Raw genomic sequence first — 22,048 nt, forward strand, 5'->3', positions numbered from 1 at the left:
GCTTTAACACTGTTTCGTTCTTCCTTTGTTTCCTGTCTTTCCATTTGGTTTCTTTTTCTAGTAAAACATCAATGCTGAACCTGCTCTATCTCTCTGCGTAGTTATTTATTCACTGATCCTGTTCCTGTACTGTGTACTGCATCCGGCCTAAGGGCCTTGTTTACAGCCATATCATGTTTTTCACCATATTGGATCGATGACTTCTCTTGAACTAAGAACTGGTATTAAGACAGGATTAACTGATATCATGCTTGACTAATCAGTAATTCAGAAGTATCATCTCAGATGCATTTATTGATGAAAGCTTTGGAAATTGATGGGTTATTCAGCTCCGTTACTGACTAATTTTGTCATTTGTTCTATCTTGATGGAGAACAAATATCTTATAATCCGAAGTCTACCACGAGACTGAGATCCATCATATTAAATCACTGCTAATTATAAACCTCAGTTCATGAAATGTACTTGTACTAGCAAAAACTGAACTCAAAACTGTAACAATGTAGACTTGTAAAATCGCTACAATTTGAAGAATTATTATTCACACATCTCAACAATGAATTGCAATCTTGCGTTACCTGTTACAGTGACAATAAAGCATTCTGATTCTGATCTGATTATTCAGACTGATTTTAATATAAAGTCTAAGAACCTACAGCCATGCCAGTGGCTCTGGATGGCTTCACTGAGGCTTGCAGCATTGAGCGAAATTTGAAAGACACTGTACCTGATAATTAGAACATTATACTTTCTATGTAAATATATAGTGGAGTAATGGCATCCAGGGCAAAGAATTAATGTATGTAAGTGCACGTAGCCGTGAAACAATTGGTATTTCACTTATTGGGTGAGAGCTGTGTGGAGGCAATCCCAACCCACTTATTGTCAGCATTTTGAGTACAGCTCCTTTAACATCAGTATTCTAACATGCTTATGGTAACATGTTGATGTTTAGGAGGTAGGCTGTAAGGTAGGTAGGTGATAATTAACACTAAACACAAAGTACTTATGGGAATTTGTCGTTCGTTTTAGAGGTATTTGACTGAAATTTTTGACCTTGAATTGGCGCTACACAAATAGTCACAGGATCATCCAAAGGGGAACATGAACGTGTGAACCAGAATTTATGGCAATCCATACATAAGTTGTCGAGACATTTCATTCAAAGCCACAAACTTCAACCTCACATTGGCACGTGACTTGAAACGTCGTAAGATCACCAAAATTAGAATCATCTGGGGACCATGTACTGTATGTACAGAATTTTGTGCCAATCCATCGAATAGCTATGGAGATATTTACATCTGGACTATAGTGGTGGACTGTAAATTAGTCATAAACTAGCTGAACATCTTCATTGTGCCAATCAGGATTTTAAAAATTACAACACAGCTATGGGGGTGGATTTAACCTTCAAATCACAGCCAGAAAATTCGATCAATTACTCAGCGGCTTTGAGATGTCCTCAAGAACAGCTGCAATTTAAAGCCTCAGCAGAGTTTATGGATCTACTCTATGTGTATGTGAAGCCCTAGTGCTCAGCTGGCATGGGGTTAAATTCCCTGCTGGTGATTTTGTCATTTGGGCTCCATTTTTTCAATCCGTGGGGACCTAACACTCCTAATGCAGAGTCATCACTGACAAGCATTTCCCATTATTTCCCATCTCTTTCACACACTAAGACGCACACACATACACACTCACATACCATGCTGGGTTATTACTAACAAGTATTTCCCATTTACCCAAAGATGAAGCAAAATAACAATTTTGAGGCGGTTCCGCCACCCTTTTAACCTTACACCTTCACGTGCAAATGCACTCACACACACACCTTCAATCTGCCTGTTATTGTCACTGCAGAGCGACAGCAGCCTTTTCACCTTTTCATTTTTATTGGCTCATTTCATCTCCCCTTTCTCAGGCTCAGTCGTTCTCTCTCTCAGCTCTGCATTATCCACCCTTCAGTTCAGCCCCTCCTCATTTCTCCTCTGTTCTCACTCTCTATTCCTCTGCATGTTCTCTTTATCCCCCCTTCCCCCCTGCATCCCTCTCTGGGGTGAATCCATCTCAAACCCTGATTTCTCATCCACAGCTTCTCTCCCGTCATGACCAGCTCCCCTGCTCTGACTCTTTTTTTGAGGCGTCTCTCATGATGATTGGATACGAAATTGAATTCAGCGCACACACAAGTAGCTCATTCCCATGCTGCTTTGTCTTTGCTGCTGGTGGAATGCTGAGATGTGAGTTTACTTCTTACTGTGCACACTTAGCTATAGCTTCTGTGCCACAAAAACAACATACAAAGCTGTGATTATACATGTAACAGGACAAATATAATGAACAATCAATTTTAAACTTTTATTCATTTTAATGCCATCTGACAAATGTTGGTAACTTATTTTCCATTTAGATTAAAGAGTGAATCAAATGAAGACGATCATAAATTGATTAAAAATCCCAGATTAGTTTCAGGATTATTATCGTACAGCAGATATTTGTGCTCACAGTGAAAACTGAATAGGCCTGCGTGCTGTATTCCCTCATCCTGTGCTTAATATACAGGTATTTGACAATATTATTTGTAAGCCAGAAGTCAGTCACATTCAATCTACAAATTTCATAAGAAACTTTAGAAAGGTTGATCCACCATTGTCAGATAATTGAATGGGTTTTGCCAGTTGCTTATCACATAGGGGTATGGCCCTACTTTACCTCCATGTTTGCTCTATGGACTGTTTATCATGTGGTCCAGTCTATTGATAAGTTGGATCACCCATCACGTCACTCTCAACTGCTTGAGCGCTTGGTAATCTTTTCCTAAACCTAACCAAGTAACATTTGTTTTGTTAGAATTAACAAAGGGACTCACAGAGCTTTAAAAAGTGATGCCAAGGGGTCCTAACAGAGACTGTTACCATGTGACAAGATGATAATAGTGATGGGAATTAAGGCACCCCTCTATGAAACTCATGGCTCCGTTTCTTTGTAAGAGCTTTTCAAAAGAGCAGTTCATCTTTCTTTTTTAAATACTATTTTTAAGGGGCAGGGGATACTAATTATCTGCAAATATCAATCAGGCATTGTACATGCCTGCCTGTCACACATGTTGGTTAAAAGTGTCAATAAAAGCGTGTTTGGTGTGTTTTGAACCTGGCATAGGCAGGGGAATTTGGGCACAATGATACAAAGCAAAACTCTAAAGTATGAAGGGTTCCCTTCGTTTATACCAAAAAGTTGTTCAAAAGAACAGTTTTGTTCCTGAATGGCACATTACTGAGTCTGCTGAATATTTCAGACATGCTAATAAAATTTGGGTGGTTGTTGTGTAACAGCCACATTGTGTTATCCGTTTTAGATGTACTGTTATATTCTACTGCCCGATTTGATTTTCCCAATTTGACTGCATTACTGTAAAAGTTCAAGTAGGCCATAATAAATATAGATTTCAAATATAAAAATCGCACATTATCATAGTTTAGCTGTCTCACTCAGTCCACACAGTAGTCTGTCAATGGGATCCTTTTTCATAACAATACGGTGGATTTTCACACCAGCTCTAAATCCGGGCAGAGCTAAAGAAGGGCTTTTTATATATAGCTTTCATCTCACAGGCAGACAACAAAATAACCCTTAGACAGAAAATATAAACTAGTTTTTCTGATTCCATCTGCCAGCTTTGAGTCCCTGCCTGTGTATGTGTGTGTGTGCGCGCGTGCATGCATGTGTATAATGGTCTGTAGAGGCAAAAAGTGGTCTCACTGATAGATTTAGACGTTTCACTGTCATCTCAAACTGTCAAGCTTTATTGTCTCTGTTCAGTTAAAACTCTGTGGCTCACGTTTTGCAGTAGAAGAAAATGTCATGCCACTATGATGAGTGTCGCTGAGTTGCATCAATTTTACTGAAATCTTCAAAAGTTGACTCTTAAGTGATACAGGATTGTGTAACGCATCCTTGTTATGCTCTCGAAGTGATTTTTTAAATTTATTTTTAGTCTCTTTTTATCCTGTATTGATTCGGGGAACCCCTGATGGTCTTCTTGAGAAGCATCAATACCGAGGAGACCAATGTTTTTTTTCCAAAATATCTTTTCATTTTCTTTTACACAGTATTATTCTTGAAAGGCAATGCTGAGGGCATAAAAGCACTAGAGAGTCCATAGAGGCTGGTTGTCAAAAGCAGTAGTTTGGGGCTTGAATGTTTAACAGATCTTTATTCAACTCAGATAATTACAAATTTTGTCTGGAGGTCACATTTCTTTTTCTCAACAAACTTTAAAAAAACTCACCAATGGACTGAAATGTAAAAATACATATGAATGCATATCAGCGATAGAATTATAATAGAAGAAAAAAATAAAATAAGGCTGCTGGACCTGGTATCAAGTTACTTAAAGAGACAAATTGGTCTTTACTCAGGACATACTTTAAAACAGGGGGATTCTTTACAACATAACCAAAAGGTGTTTGATGTTTTGGACGACATGACCTTCATTACACAGTAGCACAATATCCTTTTTAGCAGCCAGCATCACTTCACAGTATAGTCATAGCACAAAAGAACTTAAAATATAAGCTGAAGAAAACATTCATTTCATTTTCTTTTCTTCATTAATTCAGTTTTCTAGCATGCACACCACATCTTTCAGCAGGTGCTCATCACAAATGTCTGGGCTCTTTTCCAAGTCCACACATCAAAAACATGTACAGGCCTTAAGTCATGGAACATTTTGACATGTCATAGAAGCAAAAGCACAGGTGTATATGATCAAATTAACGATGGCTGGATTCCATGTAGCTGCTTCAGTTTCAGGGTATTGTGCATGCTGGCTCACTTTCACACTGTAGTTTTAATGTTATTAGTAACACCTGTGCTTTTCATACTATAACGCATAAAAAATATCAACTGTGAAAAAAAGCAAATGTGAAATATTAGTTTAAAGTTAGTGGATGGTTTTACAAAAGTTACCAGCATTAAATGTTAATTACACAATTAAAAACAAGAGCACTTGACAGCAAAACATAAATGGTATAAAAATCTCTGTACAAGTAACAATTGTGTGCTTTTGTTTGTGAATGTTGGAAGCTTAATTGAACAGAAAAGCACCCATGCAGTAGATAAATTGGCACTGGTGTTTGGTTTGAGGATAAATCCATTCTTTTATACAACATTATTCTACACTAGTAAGGATGTTCCAGTATTTTATGTTTTATACTGCACTTTTTGTGTATTTCGATTAAGTACTGAACATTTTATAAATCAACTATGTTCAAGGCTAACCAGCTTTGTGTGCTAACCAAATCCTAGTTTTTTATCTTCCTGTTACCCATTGTATGAAGACATCATAAGGCACTGCTTTATCATGGTGGTCATAAATATGCCAGCCCTCGTCTCAGTCTTCTTCTTGGCCAAATTCCAGTCAGGAATGATCATTTAAGTGCCTCACGCCTTCTTTAAGGATATGTGTGTATGGAACTTGCTAAAGGAGCATCTGCTGATAAAAATCCATGCATTCTGGGCTGTTTTTAATACTATAAGTACCCCCAAAATGGGGGAAATCATCTTTTCTCAGTATTTTTCTCAGATGCCCTGATGATCTTTGTGCAGCTGCATTCTCTCTTTCTCCACTTGGAGGCGTTCTCTCTCAATCTGTAGTCTGCCAGCCTCAAATTTGAAGAACTGTAGCCTCTCTTTCTCCAGCTGCAGTCTCTCCTTCTCTAGTTTTACCCTTTCTGTCTCCAGATGCACCATTGGCATCCAGTCTTTACTTTCTTTCTCTCTCTCCCTGTGTCCATTATGAGTGGAGGATAAAGAAGGCGTGGAGGACGAGGGCGGGCCTTGTTGCGGCGGGAGGTTAAAGGAGGAGTCAACATGCTGTGATTGGCTGAGGAGAAGAAGCCTCAGCCTCTCCCTCTCTACCTGCAACCTCTCTCGCTCCGTCTGCAGCCTTTCCTTCTCTACCTCCATCTGACGAAGTCGCTCCTTCTCCACCGCCAGGCGCTCTTTCTCCACTGCCAGGCGTTCAGTTTCCACAGCCAGGCGCTGTTTTTCCAGCTCCAATCGCTGTTTCTCAACAGCAACCAGAAACCCCGCCCCCATGTTGTCATGGTTGTTTAGTCCACCCAGAGCGTGAGTTGGCATCCCCATCGGGCCACCAGCGAGTGGCAGGTCTCTGTTGGTGGTGGAGGTCGGAGCCTTGGAGGAGCTGAGCATGCGCAAGTCGTTGTGAGAGTAAATATCACCAACATGCCCCTCACCGCGTGACTCAATGTCGCTGAGGAGGGAGGGAATATCATCTTCATCTATTTCTCCGTCTGCCATATCACCATCACCATGTAGCTGGAAGGAAAGAGTGAGATCATTGAAGGGGCACTCCACCAATTTTACACAAGGACTCTAAGTTTACTTGTCACAAGAGGCACTGATCCTCTCATCCTTGGAAAACAGCTGTATAATGTGGCTCTTGAGGCAGGTTTTTTAAAAAGTCTCAGAAAATAACGCTGATAAAGATGATGAGAGGTGAAATCAAGTTGCCTTATGGAAAATGAAGGAACCAGCATGGGTGGAGCATATAGAGACAAAAAATCAGGACATCTATGCCCCTGCGGCTTCCTAGATAAAGAATCTTGCACAGTTGTCTATACAAATATTACTGAATCAATTGTGAGCTTTTTGTGTTAGCATATTTTTGAGTCACTTCAAGGTGGTATTCTGTATCTGTATTCTCTGTTTTCTAAATGATTTTCGCCCCAAACCAATCACACTCAACACTATTACCTCTATTACTACTGTAGATTGTCTGGCTGATAATATATATGATTTTAATAGACTATGTACAGGTTAATAACAGTGTCAAGAAACAGGGTGGGAGACGTTTTAGGAAATGATTGTGGGAGATTGTAATACCACAGTGTGAACAGATGATGATTTTATCGGAGGGCATATCTTAGTGCAGTCACAAAAACAGTAACATTTAAATGTCAAGTTTAAATTAAATCCTTATTAATTAACACGTCCTATAATTTAATGTGATCTCTGCCATGTGAACCTACATGAACCGCATCAAAAGGCCAGATTAACTAGAGCCACTTGAGCTAAAAAATGTTCTGTCATCATCTCTGTGATACGCTAAACAAAACTACCTCTGCTGATGAGGATATTAATGACACTAATTAACACCTTATCTTGTCAATATCGGCTACTTGTCTTAGCATGAACAGTGTTAATGTGAGCTCTGTATCAAAAAGCATGGAGGTGTTTGAAAAGATAATTTTGTCCTCATTTAAATGCAAATAAAATGAATAGACTTAGGTTTAATCCGACTATCTAATCTATAGTAATCGTACACACACAGGCACTACTGTGACATCATGATGTTGACGATGAGTTTCTGGTACTTACTCTGTATTCACTAACATCATCCTCCATCTTCACACCCAGCGGTGCCATCATGGCCTGCCCGCTCGGCTCACCAAGAGCCACCAGCTCCGGCCAGTCACAGTGACAATCCTTCGAGAGGCCCGAGAGGTCAAGCAGCTGGTCACACCCGGATCCAAGAGAAGCTGATTCATGCTCAGGGGAGGACTGATCATACTCAGTCTTCAGGGCCACAGACGACGATGAGGACGAGGAGAGAGAGAGCTCAGCCCGAAGCTGTTTTCTCTTCATCAGTGCACGCCAGTCCAAGTAACGACGCTTCACCTGCACGGGAGATCAGAAAGTGAAAGGAACTAGCGTTTAAGAGGTTATGAGAGCAAAGAAATATGAGAGTATGATCTGAACGTAGAAATAAACACACCTCAGCAGCAGTGCGTAGCTCTCCCTCCCCCAGTGAATTAACACCTTGTGCCACTTCCTCCCATGCCTGTCTCTTTAGTTCATTAATGGCTGTGTTCTATTCACGCACAAAGAGAAAAACAAGATACAACAATAAGATTTTTTTCTGACAACATGGCTTTTGTGATGATGGCATTGTGCTGTGTTAGGTGACAAAATACTTGTAGATCTGTGGGAAAGTGTGAGCAGTGAAAACTCCTGTCAGTATAACAGAATTGCCAGTTTTCCATAAAACATTAAAAAAAAGCCACTATGTCTGTAAAACAGAATGATCCTGAAGTATTGCCAGAGCACTGTCGCCTCACAGCAAGAGGGTTCCTGGTTCAAATCTGGGCTGGGGCCCTTCTGTGTGGAGTTCTCTCCGGGTTCTCCGGTTAGTTGATGACTCTAAAGTGCCTGTAGGTGTGAATGTGAGTGTGAATGGTTGTCTGTCTCTGTCTGTCTCTATATGCCCTGTGATAGACCGGCGTCCTGTCCAGGGTGTACCCCGCCTCATGCTCGGGATCGGCTCCGGCCCCCCGCCACATAAAAAATCCTTTGACAAGGATCCCTTAAACAGATTTGTTTACACTCACACACACTTAAATTAAACAACTGGTTTGAAAACTAATTTCACACATTTAAAAAGAGGTTACAAAAGACTTGGAAGAAGATGGATAGGACAGGATAGTTATGTAATTAGTTTGTGCTGCTCACTCTGTTGATCTGTCCAAGGGAAGAGAACAGAAGAGAAAAGGAAATGCCCACCTGCTGTCTGGAGAACAACACGTCTGTCCTCTGGTGGATCTCCCGGATGAGTGTCTGTGTTTCTCTCACACTGTAGTTACTCTTTCTCTTCCTCTTCAGATGCTTCACCTGCAGGAAATCCAGCTTGGCAGTAAGGAGGGGGCGAAAACCCCAGAGACACCGAGAGAGAAACAAAGACCAGGAGAGACAACTTGGAGGGGGAAAAGCAAGAAGACAAGGGGAAGAGAGAAGTGTGTGGAAACAGGGGTAATTGCATGTGAGACTTGAAGTTGTGGAAAGAAGTGTGTTAAGTTGCACAGGATGCACCTGGTTGACTAGAGGATTAAATCATTAATGGAAAAATGGAGAAACCACTAAGGAGGTATATTTCTTAGTATATATAATGCCCTAGTATATACGGACAGAAAGGAGGAGAGGGGAAAACAAAATGAAGTAAATAAGTTAGTCTCTCCTTTCCTTTTTTGATGAAAAATGCACGCGTTAAGCATTTTTTATATTTATCTTGTAAAGTGGAAAATAAAGAATAAATGTATTTTTACTTTTTTCTAAAGCGGGTCACTTTAAAGATATTTGTTTATGTTGCATATAGGTAAGGGCTATCATTGAATAAATAACAGTAAATGTGAAGAAATGCACATTTTAAGGTTGTAAGCATGCTCACAGTTGTCACTAATGAGATACTACTGGTGTTTCAATTTTCTCTGCAGCACATTAACACACATGCAATACAGTGATTATAACGTGTCCCATTTATGGGGAGACAATATCGACAATATTTAACAGGTTTTACTCATATGTAAGGGTATGCAGAAGTACGCCTAAAGTGTATACAGGGAGGTTTACTGTAAATATATTTGACATGTAATCTACGTTAGCCTACAAGTGGAAAAATGCAAATAGCAATCTCTGCTTCCGGGTTATTGCTTTCCTGTATCTCCTGGATGTTAAAATAACGTTGTTTTTTTTTCGAGTAATATGAGGTTAAGCAGTATTTCTCTAACCGGTCGAACACAACACAGTTTCATCATCGTAACCATACATGTAACGTCGTTTTGTGTTTTGCCTATATATCACCAGCTCCACTAAAACATTATCTTTAAAATATCGTCAAGATAGCTCACCTTACGCACACAGATGCACCGCAATCAAAACAACACCGTTGAGGTACAATTTTAATTGCTGCTTTCACAAGCGGCTCGGAAAAAAAAAATCCTGACGCTTAAGTTGTAAATAAGACTTCAGGTGCAAGTCGAATAGATTTATTTTTAATAGAAAAGTGGACCCTGTAATAAAAGCATTTGGTTTATTGTTTATATACGCAGCGTAACGCTATTTTCGCCATTCTGTTGCAGAAGAAAGACATTTAATTGATTTCCGAGGATGAAGCCAAGGTAAGAGGTGATTTTTAAAGTAGGGTGATTACAGACATCTTTAAAGTCCGTCGGTTGCAGATAATTCCTTCCTTTCTTGTAGGAAAAAGAAGAGTTTATCATATTTGTGGAAACCACAACACGTTTAAAATCGTTTTTACATTACTCCTGATGGCATTTGAAGGCATCGCTAGTTGCGCACCGTTACGGTGGCTCCTATTGGACAATCCTCCACCGCGCCCACATATGACGACGTTGATTCTCGCCGGGCACTTCCGGACATGTTCGCTGGAAAAATCCAAAACGTGAACAGAGAGTAGTAGTTTTGTTATCAACCCTCAGTTATTATCTGCTGTGGTGCTACATTGTGAAAGCCCTAAACACTCACTTATAACATTTATATTACATTTCTAGAGTTGTGTTGTCAGTCAAACCTTACATGCTAACTAGTTAGCTCACTAACTACATGTGAGCAGCCTGAAGTTGTGGAGGGAATGACCGGACGGTGGTGAGGATATGGGCTCTGTTCGCTGGGCTTTTCGCTGCGGGTCATGGACACCGAGCAGGTCTGACTGGCTGTTTGCTGCTCGTTGCATTCAGCGGGAGGAGAAAGATAGAATCGGACAGTTTGTGTTTGCTAAAGATGCTAAGTCTGCCATGGTGAGTGCAGAGGTGGACAAAGCACACAACTCAATTACCAAAACAAAAGTAGATACCCCTGGTGAAATGTTAAGTGAAAGTTGCCGAGTGAAATTACTTGGGTTAAACTACAAGCGCGCTTGCTTTTGAAAATAGTTACGTATTAAAAAAAAAAATCTCAACGCATTGTATACTGTCACTTTACATTTAAAGAACATAATGACTTAATAAACCCAATAAATGCACGATTATAGAACCTGAAGAATTAAAGGTTGAATATGTTGAATCTTTATTAAAAGCTATATTTAAAAAAAATAATAATTCACCTACGGGCGTTTTGAGGGGAACAGAATTAAAGTGGAGAATTAAAAATATATTTAGTCTGAATTAATATTTTCAAAACAATTTGAAGGGTTTGACCATGACTTTCTGTCATTCTGTTTACATGGTACCAGCCAAGGCCGGCATTGCAGGTTGCCAGGTTGTCTGTTGTTAGGTGCAGCTACTGTAGGCTGGCACTGGGTGAAATTAAGTTTACCAGTCCTGCAGCTGCTTATTTGTCCCAGCAGCTGAAAGACCGCAGACGGCAAAAACTAGAATCAATATCGGCCAAGTATTGACGCCATGGACTGAGATAAAGCTGTTCAACGGCACTAAAACACACGTCGAAATGGCTACGTTTCTCCTTGATCGGTAAGCTAACTTTCATGTTTACTTAGCTGTAAAGGCTAACGTAACAGCTAACGGTAACTGTCAGTCAAAATCCCCCGCCATTCTTGTTTTTGTGGTGCGATTTGCCATAGGGGACGGGTTCAAACAGGCTCAAACAGACTCCGGTCTCCTGTAGGCTACTGGGCCAGTCTGAAGAACCTGGCAACCTGAGTGGTGGAATTATTTTTTGTTGTTGCGACTACGATCTTGAGACACTAGATGACGGTGTTCTGCTCATTCTCCATATTCTACCTTTAAAGGCTTGTTGAATATGCTACAAATGCTATAGTTTCTGTTAGTGATAGACCGATACATCGACTGGTCGATAAATGCTTTTTTCCTTGTATCGGCACCGGCCGATGCGGGCTGCTACTGTTGCCAATAGTTTTTCTCCCGGCATTATTTTACAGGCAGCTCCGTGTTGCTGAAGATGCCTTTTTTAAGTTCAATAAATGTTCTCGTAACATTTGTTATCATTGTTGTGTAATTTTTTTGACGTAAATTGAGCAAAAGTAGTATCGGCTTCAAATATCAGCTCAAGACAAGAGATCTGTCCGTATCGGTTGTCCGTATCGGTTGTCGGCTAAAGCTGATGGAAAAAAAATCGGTATTGACATCAGCCCCAAAAAATCCATATCGGTGGACCCCTACTATATTTCGAAGAATTCCTTTTTTTTTCTTTACACAATAACATTGACAAAAAGGACCATTACTTTCTTATTTTAAATTTTTTTTTTTTAAAACCACCTCAAACTTTGGAGTTGCTGTAGATATAACTTATTTATATATATATATATATATATATATATATATATATATATATATATATATATATATTATATACATATATAACTCACCTGTAGTTGTATAACATTCAACAGAAACTTTGCTGCCATGTTGCATGCTGACTTATCGCACTACCACCTAGTGTAGGTCCTTTTCCAGCTTTTCAAATCAAGATATCCACGTGTCATACACTGCCTGTCTCTCTGTTACTGCATCAGGTTGGCAGGTTGTTGCTGAGGAGATTTGTGTGTGAGAGGATGGGTATTACCTGGTCAGAGATCAGGCTGGAGCGATCTCCCAGAGGGAAACCTTATCTGGCAACACCACTGAAGGTTTGTACCAATATTTTTTTTTCTGTCAAAAGTGTTTCCATAAAGAATTAAAAATAACAGCAACATTTGGATGAGCATGGGTCTAATTTTACCAGTGGGTCAGTGCTGATTGTGAAGAGTATTTTAATTTGACTGTTGATGGACCCCAAACTACACTTGAGTAGTGAAAATTAGGCTGGCATAGTTTTTGAGATGAGAAACCATCAGAACAGACACTTTGCACAGGTTGGTTTACATTTGAACAAGCTGTACAAAGCTGTATAAATAGAATTACTTTAGATGTAACTCAAACAAAGGTAATTGCTGAGCTCAAAACATAGCTTATGCTAATGAATTTATACTGGACTGTTGCTCGGACTTGACTTTCTGTATTTTGATTCATAACTTAGAGCGTACATTTTCCTACTTGGTTAATCGAAGAAGAAGAAGATGTTAAAGTAGTTCCCTGATGGACATGTTTTTTGTCATATAATTGAAAATACACACGATTTGATAACTGGTTTTCTGTCTGCATCCAGGTGTGTTCAGATTCAGGCCCTGAACCCCCAGCCTGGAGTTTCAACCTGTCCCACCAGGGGGACTACACTGTGCTCGCTGCAGAGCAGGGGAGGCAGGTGGGAGTGGATATTATGAAGACCACCATGCCAGGTAACATATAGTACATTGATGTTGGCGGCGGCAGTAGCTCAGTCCGCAGGGACTTGGCTTTGGGACCGGAGGGCAGACTTTTCAAGTCCTGCGCTGAACAGTTTGATAGTTGGGGATTTTCTCCATTTTGCTCCATAATAGAGATGGGATGGAAGACTTAAACTTTGCAACCATTACAACAAAGTTTAAATAATGATTTTCACAGAAATATTTAGTTCTAATTAGCTATATCTGTTTGTCAGTTAATTTTGTCTTTTCAGTATTCAGACATTTTATTTATTAATCATGGTGCTACTCACTGAATCATGGCAAGAGCTTGAAGATCAAACAACAAAATGCCGTCCATTTCAACCATCTCACACTAATGATAATTAATCCATGAGTCAAATCAGTAAGTAATCAGCCAAAATCCAAATAGAACAAGGCAGAAATGGAATTACTTGTATTCTCCAACTCGACCACAAGAGGCCACTGTTGCCTTGTGTATGTTCAAAGTGTGTGTGTGTGTGTGTGTGTGTGTGTGTGTGTGTGTGTGTGTGTGTGTGTGTGTGTGTGTGTGTGTGTGTGTGTGTGTGTGTGTGTGTGTGTGTGTGTGTGTGTGTGTGTGTGTGTGTGTGTGTGTGTGTGTGTGTGTGTGTGTGTGTGTGTGTGTGTGTGTATAAATAGTCCACACTAATATCAAAAACTAGTTCTGTAATCTGGGAGCATCCTCTTCTCACTTCATTTTGCTTTCCCTCTGTTTCCCTCTCTCCTGTGTTTGTCTCCATCCTTCTTTCTCTTTCCTCTTCCCTTTCTTCCTCCCTCCCTCCCTTTTTCCCTCCAGGTAGCAGCTCTGTGCCGGAGTTTTTCCGCATCATGACTCGTCAGTTTACAGCACACGAGTGGCGTGTCATCCAATCAGCTGGCTCAGAGCACAAGCAGCTCGCCGCGTTCTACCGCCACTGGGTAACCATGGCAACCATACTACCCTTCCATCACATTGCATAGCTGCTGTGCGTGCGTGCGTGCGTGCGTGCGTGCGTGCGTGCGTGCGTCTGTGTGTGACCTATGTCCTTTGATCCACACGTACATTTCTACATTTTGGACATGCCTGTGTGATTTCCCTCTCTCATTTTCCCTTTTCCGCAAATTCTGTCCTTCTCTTTCTCTACATTTCATCCTAACAGATAAAAACTAGTCCTTCCTTTCTTTCTCCTTCTCTGTTTTGTTTTCGCTTTCATTCACTTGTGTATTTTCTTTCTTACAAACAAACACACACACACACACACACACACACACACACACAGATGGACCGCGACAGCAACGGTGGTGCTAAGTAAAGATGTTGTGAGATTGAGAGGGCGGCACAGAGACGTCAAGCTCTGATATCATCACCACACTGTTGACTAATGGCAGAGTTCGATGGTTGCCATAGCGATTAGCCTTGTAATACTGTTATTGTGGCTCATTGGCTGCTAAGCAAGGTTGGTTTAGGCTGGACACACACTCACACGCACACACACACAGTCTCTCTTTTGTATACACACTGTTAAACATGTGTGCATAGATTCCCATCTGTTGTGGTTTTAAGTTATTGTGCAACTGAGCCAAAATACATCACACTTACACAGATTGTCCTTCTCAGATTTGTCTGGCATACGAATGTCCTTCTTTTTCCTTACATGCTGGTGATCATTTTCTGTGTTTCACTTATTTTATTTCCTCCCTTTTCCACCAAGGCCTTGAAGGAGAGCTTCATCAAAGCTATTGGTACGGGTCTTGGCTTTAACCTGCAGAGGGTGGAGTTTCACCTGTCCTCTGAGCCGCTCACACAGAAATATGTACTGCGCCAGACAAAGATGCATCTAGATGAGGAAGAAGAAGAGGACTGGATATTTGAAGTGAGTCTGTTTGAAAACTGGTGTGAAGAGTAAAGACAAAAAAATAACAACTACATATCAGAATTTCTAAAAAGCTAGACGTCCGTCTTGTGTCTGACAAAATGAAAAAGACCAAAACGGAATAATAACAGATTCAAGGTTTAGTTTAATACATCAATGTGCAGTTTACCTACCCTGTGTTGTGTGGGAAACAGCCTGCTCTTTTCTAGCTATTACTTGCCAGATTGACTTACTCCCATCATCTTATTCCCTGTGACTTCTACTAATGTCATTGCCTTTTTAAGATTTTGTTGGTTTTATTTACATTTCTCCTTCATTTGGATGCATTTTATGTTTTATATTGGCCAGGAGGAGCTTTGTCTCATGCCAAATGTTGTTTCAGCACAAATTAGAGGACTAGTTATACATTTTGGGAAATGTGCTTCTTTGTTCTCTTGCCAAGACGTAGATGAGAAGAAATATATAAGAAATATAAGTGCCATAATCCGTCTGTTGAATATAAAGCTACAGCAAAGAGGCAGTTAGCTTAGCTTAGCATAAAGACTGAAAACAGGTGTCCAAAGGTGACAAAGTCTGCCCACCAGCACCTTTAAGCTCACTTATTAACACCTAATATCTCATTTGTCTGATCTCAGCTGATATCAGCTGGTTGCCTGGCAACTGCAATTACAACAAGCCTCCTGGAAGTCACTGCGCCCAGCCAAGATATAGGCCCCCACATAATTGCAACTCGTTGTTTTTACAGTCCTCTTTGCAAGAAAGCAAAGTATTATACGGAATCTTGAACTATTCCTTTAAGAGGAAAAAAGGGAGTTTTGTTAGTGCCAAGAGGCATGTTTGTATTAAAGTATGTTCTAGATGTGTATACAGAAATAATTTCAAATGATTATTCTTGAGGGTTTTAACAGCACTTCCTCCAGGCTGAATGTAAAGATATCCGGTTGAATACTTTTTGTACAAATACTACCTTGTTTGTCCTTATTAATGGGTCTTGGTAATGTGTAGAACCAGTTTGACTTGCTGTGGGGTCCTCCATCCTCCGGCCCCCTTGAATGAATCTGCAAAGTGAAACACAGGTGGTGTTTTAGAGAAATACCCAAAAGACATTGCGATAAGGGAGCCTTAAAGTGGCTCTCCAGCCTTTCTAACACCACAACAAGAGTTTGAGGAGTGCACCTCTTTGTCAGAGTAGAAGAATCACCTGTTGCCGTCTGTTTCCCATTTAATCTCATCTTCTCTCCCCACATTCATTCCCCTTCCTCTCCACTTCTCCCTTTGATTATTTCTCTACTCTTTCCTCTCTCTTCACCTTTTATCTTCATTTTACTGTTCCTCATAGTTCCTATATAGCTCCCCCCCCCCCCCCCTCCTCCTCCTCCTCTTACTCTTTCCTTCATGCCCAGTGGTAGATGGATTAACAAGTAACTGCTAAAAGGTTACCAGAGGTTTGGATCCTGATGTTGCTTCTCCTCTACACGATCTCTCTTGAGGTTGTGGAGGCTTAATGCTGTTTTAGTGTCTGTGTTTTTACACCAGGGAATAACAGCTCACTTCTATTGATCGCAGGTAGATGGTAATGCATGTGCCCTCTTTTTAACCACAGATTGGAGGGCAAAGTGGAGTTAGAGCAACGAACAAGATGTAGAATTTGTTAGGGTCCAAAGGATAAGAGATACAAGTTGAAGCATGAACCAGTGAAAAAAGAGGAATGGAGAGAAAAGTGGATGTTAGTGGGGTTTTTTTTATAGTAGAAATACTCCCAATAGTTGACCTTCATTAGGTACATGAATGAGCAATATAACAGTTTCCTGGTACTGCATACAATCAGAGCTGAAACAGTTAGTCCATTAATTAATTAATGAATTGTTTTATATTTGTATTTTGATAATCAAAGTCATTCTTACAAATATGTCTAACATTTGCTGGTACCAGAATCTTAATACGTGAGCATTTCCTGCTTTTTCTGTATTTTATATAATTGTATATGCCATACCTTTGGGTTTGAAACTGTTAGTTCGGACAAAACAAGGCATCTAAAGATGTTACCTTTGGCACTTGGTGTCTGTGGTTTGCAATTTTAACCAGTTTTTGACAATTTATAGACAAAATGATTAATCGAGAAAATAATCAGCACATTAATCCATACTGACAAAGAATATAGTGGCAGTCCTAATACCAATATTCATCTTAAATATGAGTCTTCATCATACATAAAAGGTTCCCTTCAGCAACATCCATGTAACGAAGTAGAAGTCAAAGTCATTTTTCATCATCTGTTGAATAACGTAATGCTATCCAAAAAATTAGTGAATAGTATACATGGGTACGATAGTATAGATGTGTGTTTAAGTGTATGCATGTCTGGTTAGAAAATATAAAAAATAAATGACTGCAGAATATTTATAATGCATAAAATACATTAAATTAAAAACCCCAAATAATACAAGATCTTATTAGACTATAAAATGACAGCTAAAATAGATTCCAACATCACATTAAGCAGAAGCTCACGTTGTTCTTTTGTTAAAGAGAAAAAAGGGGGAAGCTCTGTCAAGGAGTGCTAACTAAAATCCCATACATTACAGTAGATGCTTAATCATGTAAAGTGTGATCACACAAAATCATGTGCTACATGATTTACATACATTCTAGACTGCACTAGTATACCCTAGAAAAGCTGGCTTCTCTCTGTATGTCCTTAAGAACAGCGACACACATCATTATTTGTGATCAGTGAAGGATTGCAGTGACCTTAAGAGGTCAAAGGGACTCGAACCGCATCTATTTATATTTTTTCTGATTTGTCTCATATACAAATAAATACACTCAGAGCTCTAAGTGTTAACAGAGACAAGCTGAGCAGCAGTGCATTTGACCTAGTGTCCTCTGGCTCACTGTGTGCTAATTGGCTAGATCAAAGAGCAGCTATGTGACTTATTGGTGGAAACGCTTTCAGCTACAAAAACCATCAAAATGTTCTGCTCCTTCAGCTGATTTATGCTTATATTCAACTTTTTCATATATTCAGCCTTTTTCATATTTTTTAAAGGATGCAAACCAATGTAGATCAGCTAAAATACCCTTGAACCTACAGACTTCATTCTAACTTTAAATGAACCGCAAGACTTTGAAGAATTTAATTCTTATTGAGTTATTTTGATATCCTTTACAGTTTTCCTATAATAATCGCTGTTTATGTTTAATGTTTTTTTAGACCTGATCAGAGTTTGTAATGAGTGTGTATTGCGCTGGTAGAGTGAAGAGAATCCCTCTGATCTCTCCCCCACTCTGTCGTTCAGGTGTGAGTTTCTCTCTGACTAAATCTTCTCTAGCTTCCACTACCTTTACTTTTCAGATATCATTCTAAAATGTAGGCATTCTTGTCTTATTCTTATTCTGTGGCTCAAAGCACCAGGAAGTGCCTTCCTGCTCTCATTGACTCCAATGTTAAAATTCTTTCAAACGAATGATCAGAGTGAAATAACTTAATGATTTTTAAAACTATGATTTATCAGTCATTTTTAACTTTTTCCACACGAACAAACAAACACAAGAAATTTTAACAATACAAGTCATAGTTTTTCCGTAACAAAGCCAGTAAAACAGCAAAATGTTAAAACATTCACATTTAAATACAGTTCCTGGGGATCTCTCGCCATCAAATTTTCCTTTGAGCTTCTTTCGATGCTCCCTTACTCTCTGTCATTTTGTATCTAACCCCCCACAACACACACACACACACACACACACACACACACACACACACACACACACCACTACCACCACCTGTTACTCCCACGTATACACTCAGCTTTGGCCTTTAATGTCCAAGCATATTTTGCCAGCTACAAAGGCAATTGCATTTGGAGTAGAAGCTAAAGACTAAATTCCAAAACAAAAAAAAATTGAAGGGATGTTTTTTGGACAAATAAGCCTCAACAGGATATATATATATTATAATTGATTTTATTAATAATTGTTAATGAGGATGCTTCATGTTCAAGAAAAGAGGAAAACAGTGAGAAAGAAGTACATGAGCACGGCTGGAAAACTGTATAAAGATCTGACTTTTTCACACGTATTAATCACACATGCTGTAGAATGGATTTATATCTTCAACTAGACATTGACATTTTTCAGTGAATGCATGTATGCTTGAATTTTTTCCTGGTATCACAGGAAAAGTTCATGCTTGGGAAGCGGCATGCGGTTATCTAACTGAACCTTCACTCCTTAGAAATCATGCAAACCGATGCTAGATATTCATATGCATATATTCAACAGATGTAGACGCATGCAGGGTGAATGTCTGCATGAACTGATAAGGTTGGTCTGATAAGGGTGTACATATGCATTATTTTTCATATAGAACTTCCTCTTTGTTGTGTAGAATTTTACATATTTGCTCTAAATTTGAATGTAAACAGTTCTACTTATACAGTATGTCCATGTGTGTGTGTGTGTGTGCGTGTGTGTGTTTCTGCAGGAGAGCTTGCTGGATGCTGACCATCATGTAGCTGTAGCACTCGGAACAGCAGACAAAGCAGGCTCTGCAGTAAGGACACGTAATATTTACAGTTGGTCTCATTAAGAATAACTTTTCTCAGGATGCATGACTAAATGGAGGTTTTGAAAAGGTATTGCAATGTTTCAACTTGGACAGTACATCTTTACATCACTGCAGCTATACAGTATCATATTTTCAGATCTTTAAACCGCATACAAGAGTTAGAGACACTGGATTATTGTACATCCATATATGGAAAATAAGTATCATTATGAACTTAAACCTCTCTTATAATTAAAAAAAGTAAGTTTTACACATTTATTAAATAACAAAAGCAAAACATGTGTAAGTTTAATTTTCTCCAATAATGAGGATCTACATCTTTTGCCATTAAAACCAAATCTTTTGGGGTTTTTAACTGTATTGACATAACACTTTGGTCTCTAGGAACGTGTAATGTGGAAGTATCTTCAGTCATTTTACAGGCTAAATAATGAATGGATAAATAAAGTATTAACTTCAATAACTTAAGAATACAAGTAACCATTAGGTGCAGCACTATCAGACACTTAAGGGATTTAGACAATAAATGAATCATCATCTTCTAATGAATTTCTTCTTCTCTCTTTGATTTAGCCACTTCCTCCTCCCACCTCTTTTATGTTGCTGTCGTTCAGCGACCTCATCGCCTCAGCCTCACCTTTGATGGAGGAAGATCCCGCCTACTGGGACAGCTTCAAGATGAAGGTTGAAGCACCACAGAGACAAAGAGAAACACACACATCCAAATAACCACCTGTCTCATGCTGACACTCACCTGCCACATACACACACACGCTCAGAGTTGAACTGAAGCTGCTTTGTCATTCAAGTCAAGTTTATTTATAAACCAAAGATCACAGGTTTGTCTCAGAGGACTTCAGAGTCCATACAACATCTGACACCTTCTGTCTTTAGATTCTCGATTCACATGAAGAAAAACTCAAAAAACCTCATGAGACTTACATATGCACAAATACTGCGCAGTACATCCAAACATTGTTTAACAATGGATTGATATTCTGTGAATTCTAATCTTATACATGCTGTATGAAATGTGTTATATGTAAGATAAGTAATGCATAATTCACAGATAAATAGATGATAAATAATCAACCATTCTTTCTTTATTTTAGTCAAATCCAAGTGTGGATCATAAGTGAAAGGACTGTTATTGATATTAAGCTAAATTAAATCAAAAACAAAGAAACTGGTTATTCAAAGCTTTTGTTTGACATTTTTGAAGAGTTTCTTAAATATACAAATAACCTGAAGTATTACGGCGGATATAATACAGTAATATTGTATTAATGTGTCTTTTTGCACTTCCTCTGTATGGTAAAATGTATCTGTATTTCTATTTTTTCCCCTTTGTGCATTCATTTTCTCTTTCCTTTCTTCGCTCCTTTTATTTCTTCCATTTTGTCTCTTTCCTTTTCCCTGTCCCTAACTTTTCTCTCCATCTGGCAGCACGTCTATTTTAATCAAGGACATTTAGTCGACCATCACATTCTCCATCCGCCCTCACTCTTGAGGAGGGCTCAGAGATGTAGTGTCAGTCTGAACATTGAACCCTTCTATGTGCACCATGTTACTTTAATTCCAACATATAAGCCTAATCATAAGCTTTCTTCCCTGCACACACAGAAGGAAATGACAAGGAAGAGGTCAAGTGCCATGTATAGGCAGTCAGGCTGCATGTTCTCTCCCCCCTGCGTTGAACAGATGCATAAATACATGAAGAGGCCGTTGTAGCGCACTTGTCTTATTACTTATTTTGGAAAAATGCCAAAACTAATGGGAGGTTGAAATCAAATTTGAGTTGAAAACTATTAAACCAGCAACAAACACAGAGACAGACGACATCCTAAGAGCAGGAAAATAACATTATTGGCTATTATATTTCTGGCAGACAAATATACAATTGTCTGAACTACCATGACCTCACACACAGGACCCTGAAAGGATTAAATTAGTCGTAGGATAGCCTAAAACAGTGCCATGTCTAAAACAGTCATGGCATAATAAATTGAAAAAAGTCATAGTGTAGTGTGGTGGAAATTGAATGAACACTTCCCTGGTGAGAAATAAAGGTATAGATCGACTGAGATTTTAAGTACACACGACCCTGAAAGGGCTGTGTGACATTGACATGAGATGTAATGTACCCGCAATCTGACGCCATGAACTGTACAACTACTACTATTCATGCCAGGTATCCCTCTTTATTGATTGCTTCCACCTTCTTTCTCCAAGTTTTTTGTTATCATTTCATCATTGACTGTAATTATTGAAGTGATGATATAGAAACCTGCTGTCCACATGTCTTCATGGGGGTCCTTTGTGCCAGTACTTAAGACAAACAAAGACTTGTATAGACTGTATGTCAGAAAAAAGTGTGCTTATTCAAGTAGAAGTGGATGTGCATTCAAGTGTGTAAACTGTAAGTGAAAGAAATAGTGTAGCGTGTCTAAAGCAGTCCTAGCATAATTTGTTGAAAAAAGTTAAGAAAAGTCATAGTATAGTATGTCAAAATATAATATGCCCAAA

General features: G+C 39.2%; 2 protein-coding genes across 2 annotated transcripts; one reads left to right on the top strand and one right to left on the bottom strand.

The window, feature by feature from the left end:
* Nucleotides 1-4,285: 4,285 nt before the first annotated feature.
* msantd4 (Myb/SANT-like DNA-binding domain containing 4 with coiled-coils) lies at nucleotides 4,286-10,239 on the bottom strand (the record flags this gene model as incomplete). The annotated part of the gene is made up of 6 exons (XM_083914196.1): nucleotides 4,286-6,342; nucleotides 7,405-7,704; nucleotides 7,802-7,897; nucleotides 8,587-8,776; nucleotides 9,708-9,781; nucleotides 10,159-10,239. 6 exons carry the CDS (start codon nucleotides 10,237-10,239, stop codon nucleotides 5,584-5,586), a joined length of 1,500 nt encoding a protein of 499 aa, XP_083770322.1. The 3' UTR covers nucleotides 4,286-5,583.
* Nucleotides 10,240-10,281: 42 nt separating this feature from the next.
* On the top strand, nucleotides 10,282-21,793 carry aasdhppt (aminoadipate-semialdehyde dehydrogenase-phosphopantetheinyl transferase). Its single transcript, XM_083913936.1, has 7 exons — nucleotides 10,282-10,616; nucleotides 12,311-12,424; nucleotides 12,943-13,072; nucleotides 13,896-14,017; nucleotides 14,791-14,952; nucleotides 19,439-19,507; nucleotides 20,096-21,793. The coding sequence occupies exons 1-7, from the start codon at nucleotides 10,473-10,475 to the stop codon at nucleotides 20,249-20,251; spliced, it is 897 nt and encodes a 298-aa protein (XP_083770062.1). The 5' UTR covers nucleotides 10,282-10,472; the 3' UTR covers nucleotides 20,252-21,793.
* Nucleotides 21,794-22,048: the final 255 nt, after the last annotated feature.

Source organism: Echiichthys vipera (genome assembly GCF_963691815.1).
Source record: "Echiichthys vipera genome assembly, chromosome: 5".
Classification (NCBI taxonomy): domain Eukaryota; kingdom Metazoa; phylum Chordata; class Actinopteri; order Perciformes; family Trachinidae; genus Echiichthys; species Echiichthys vipera.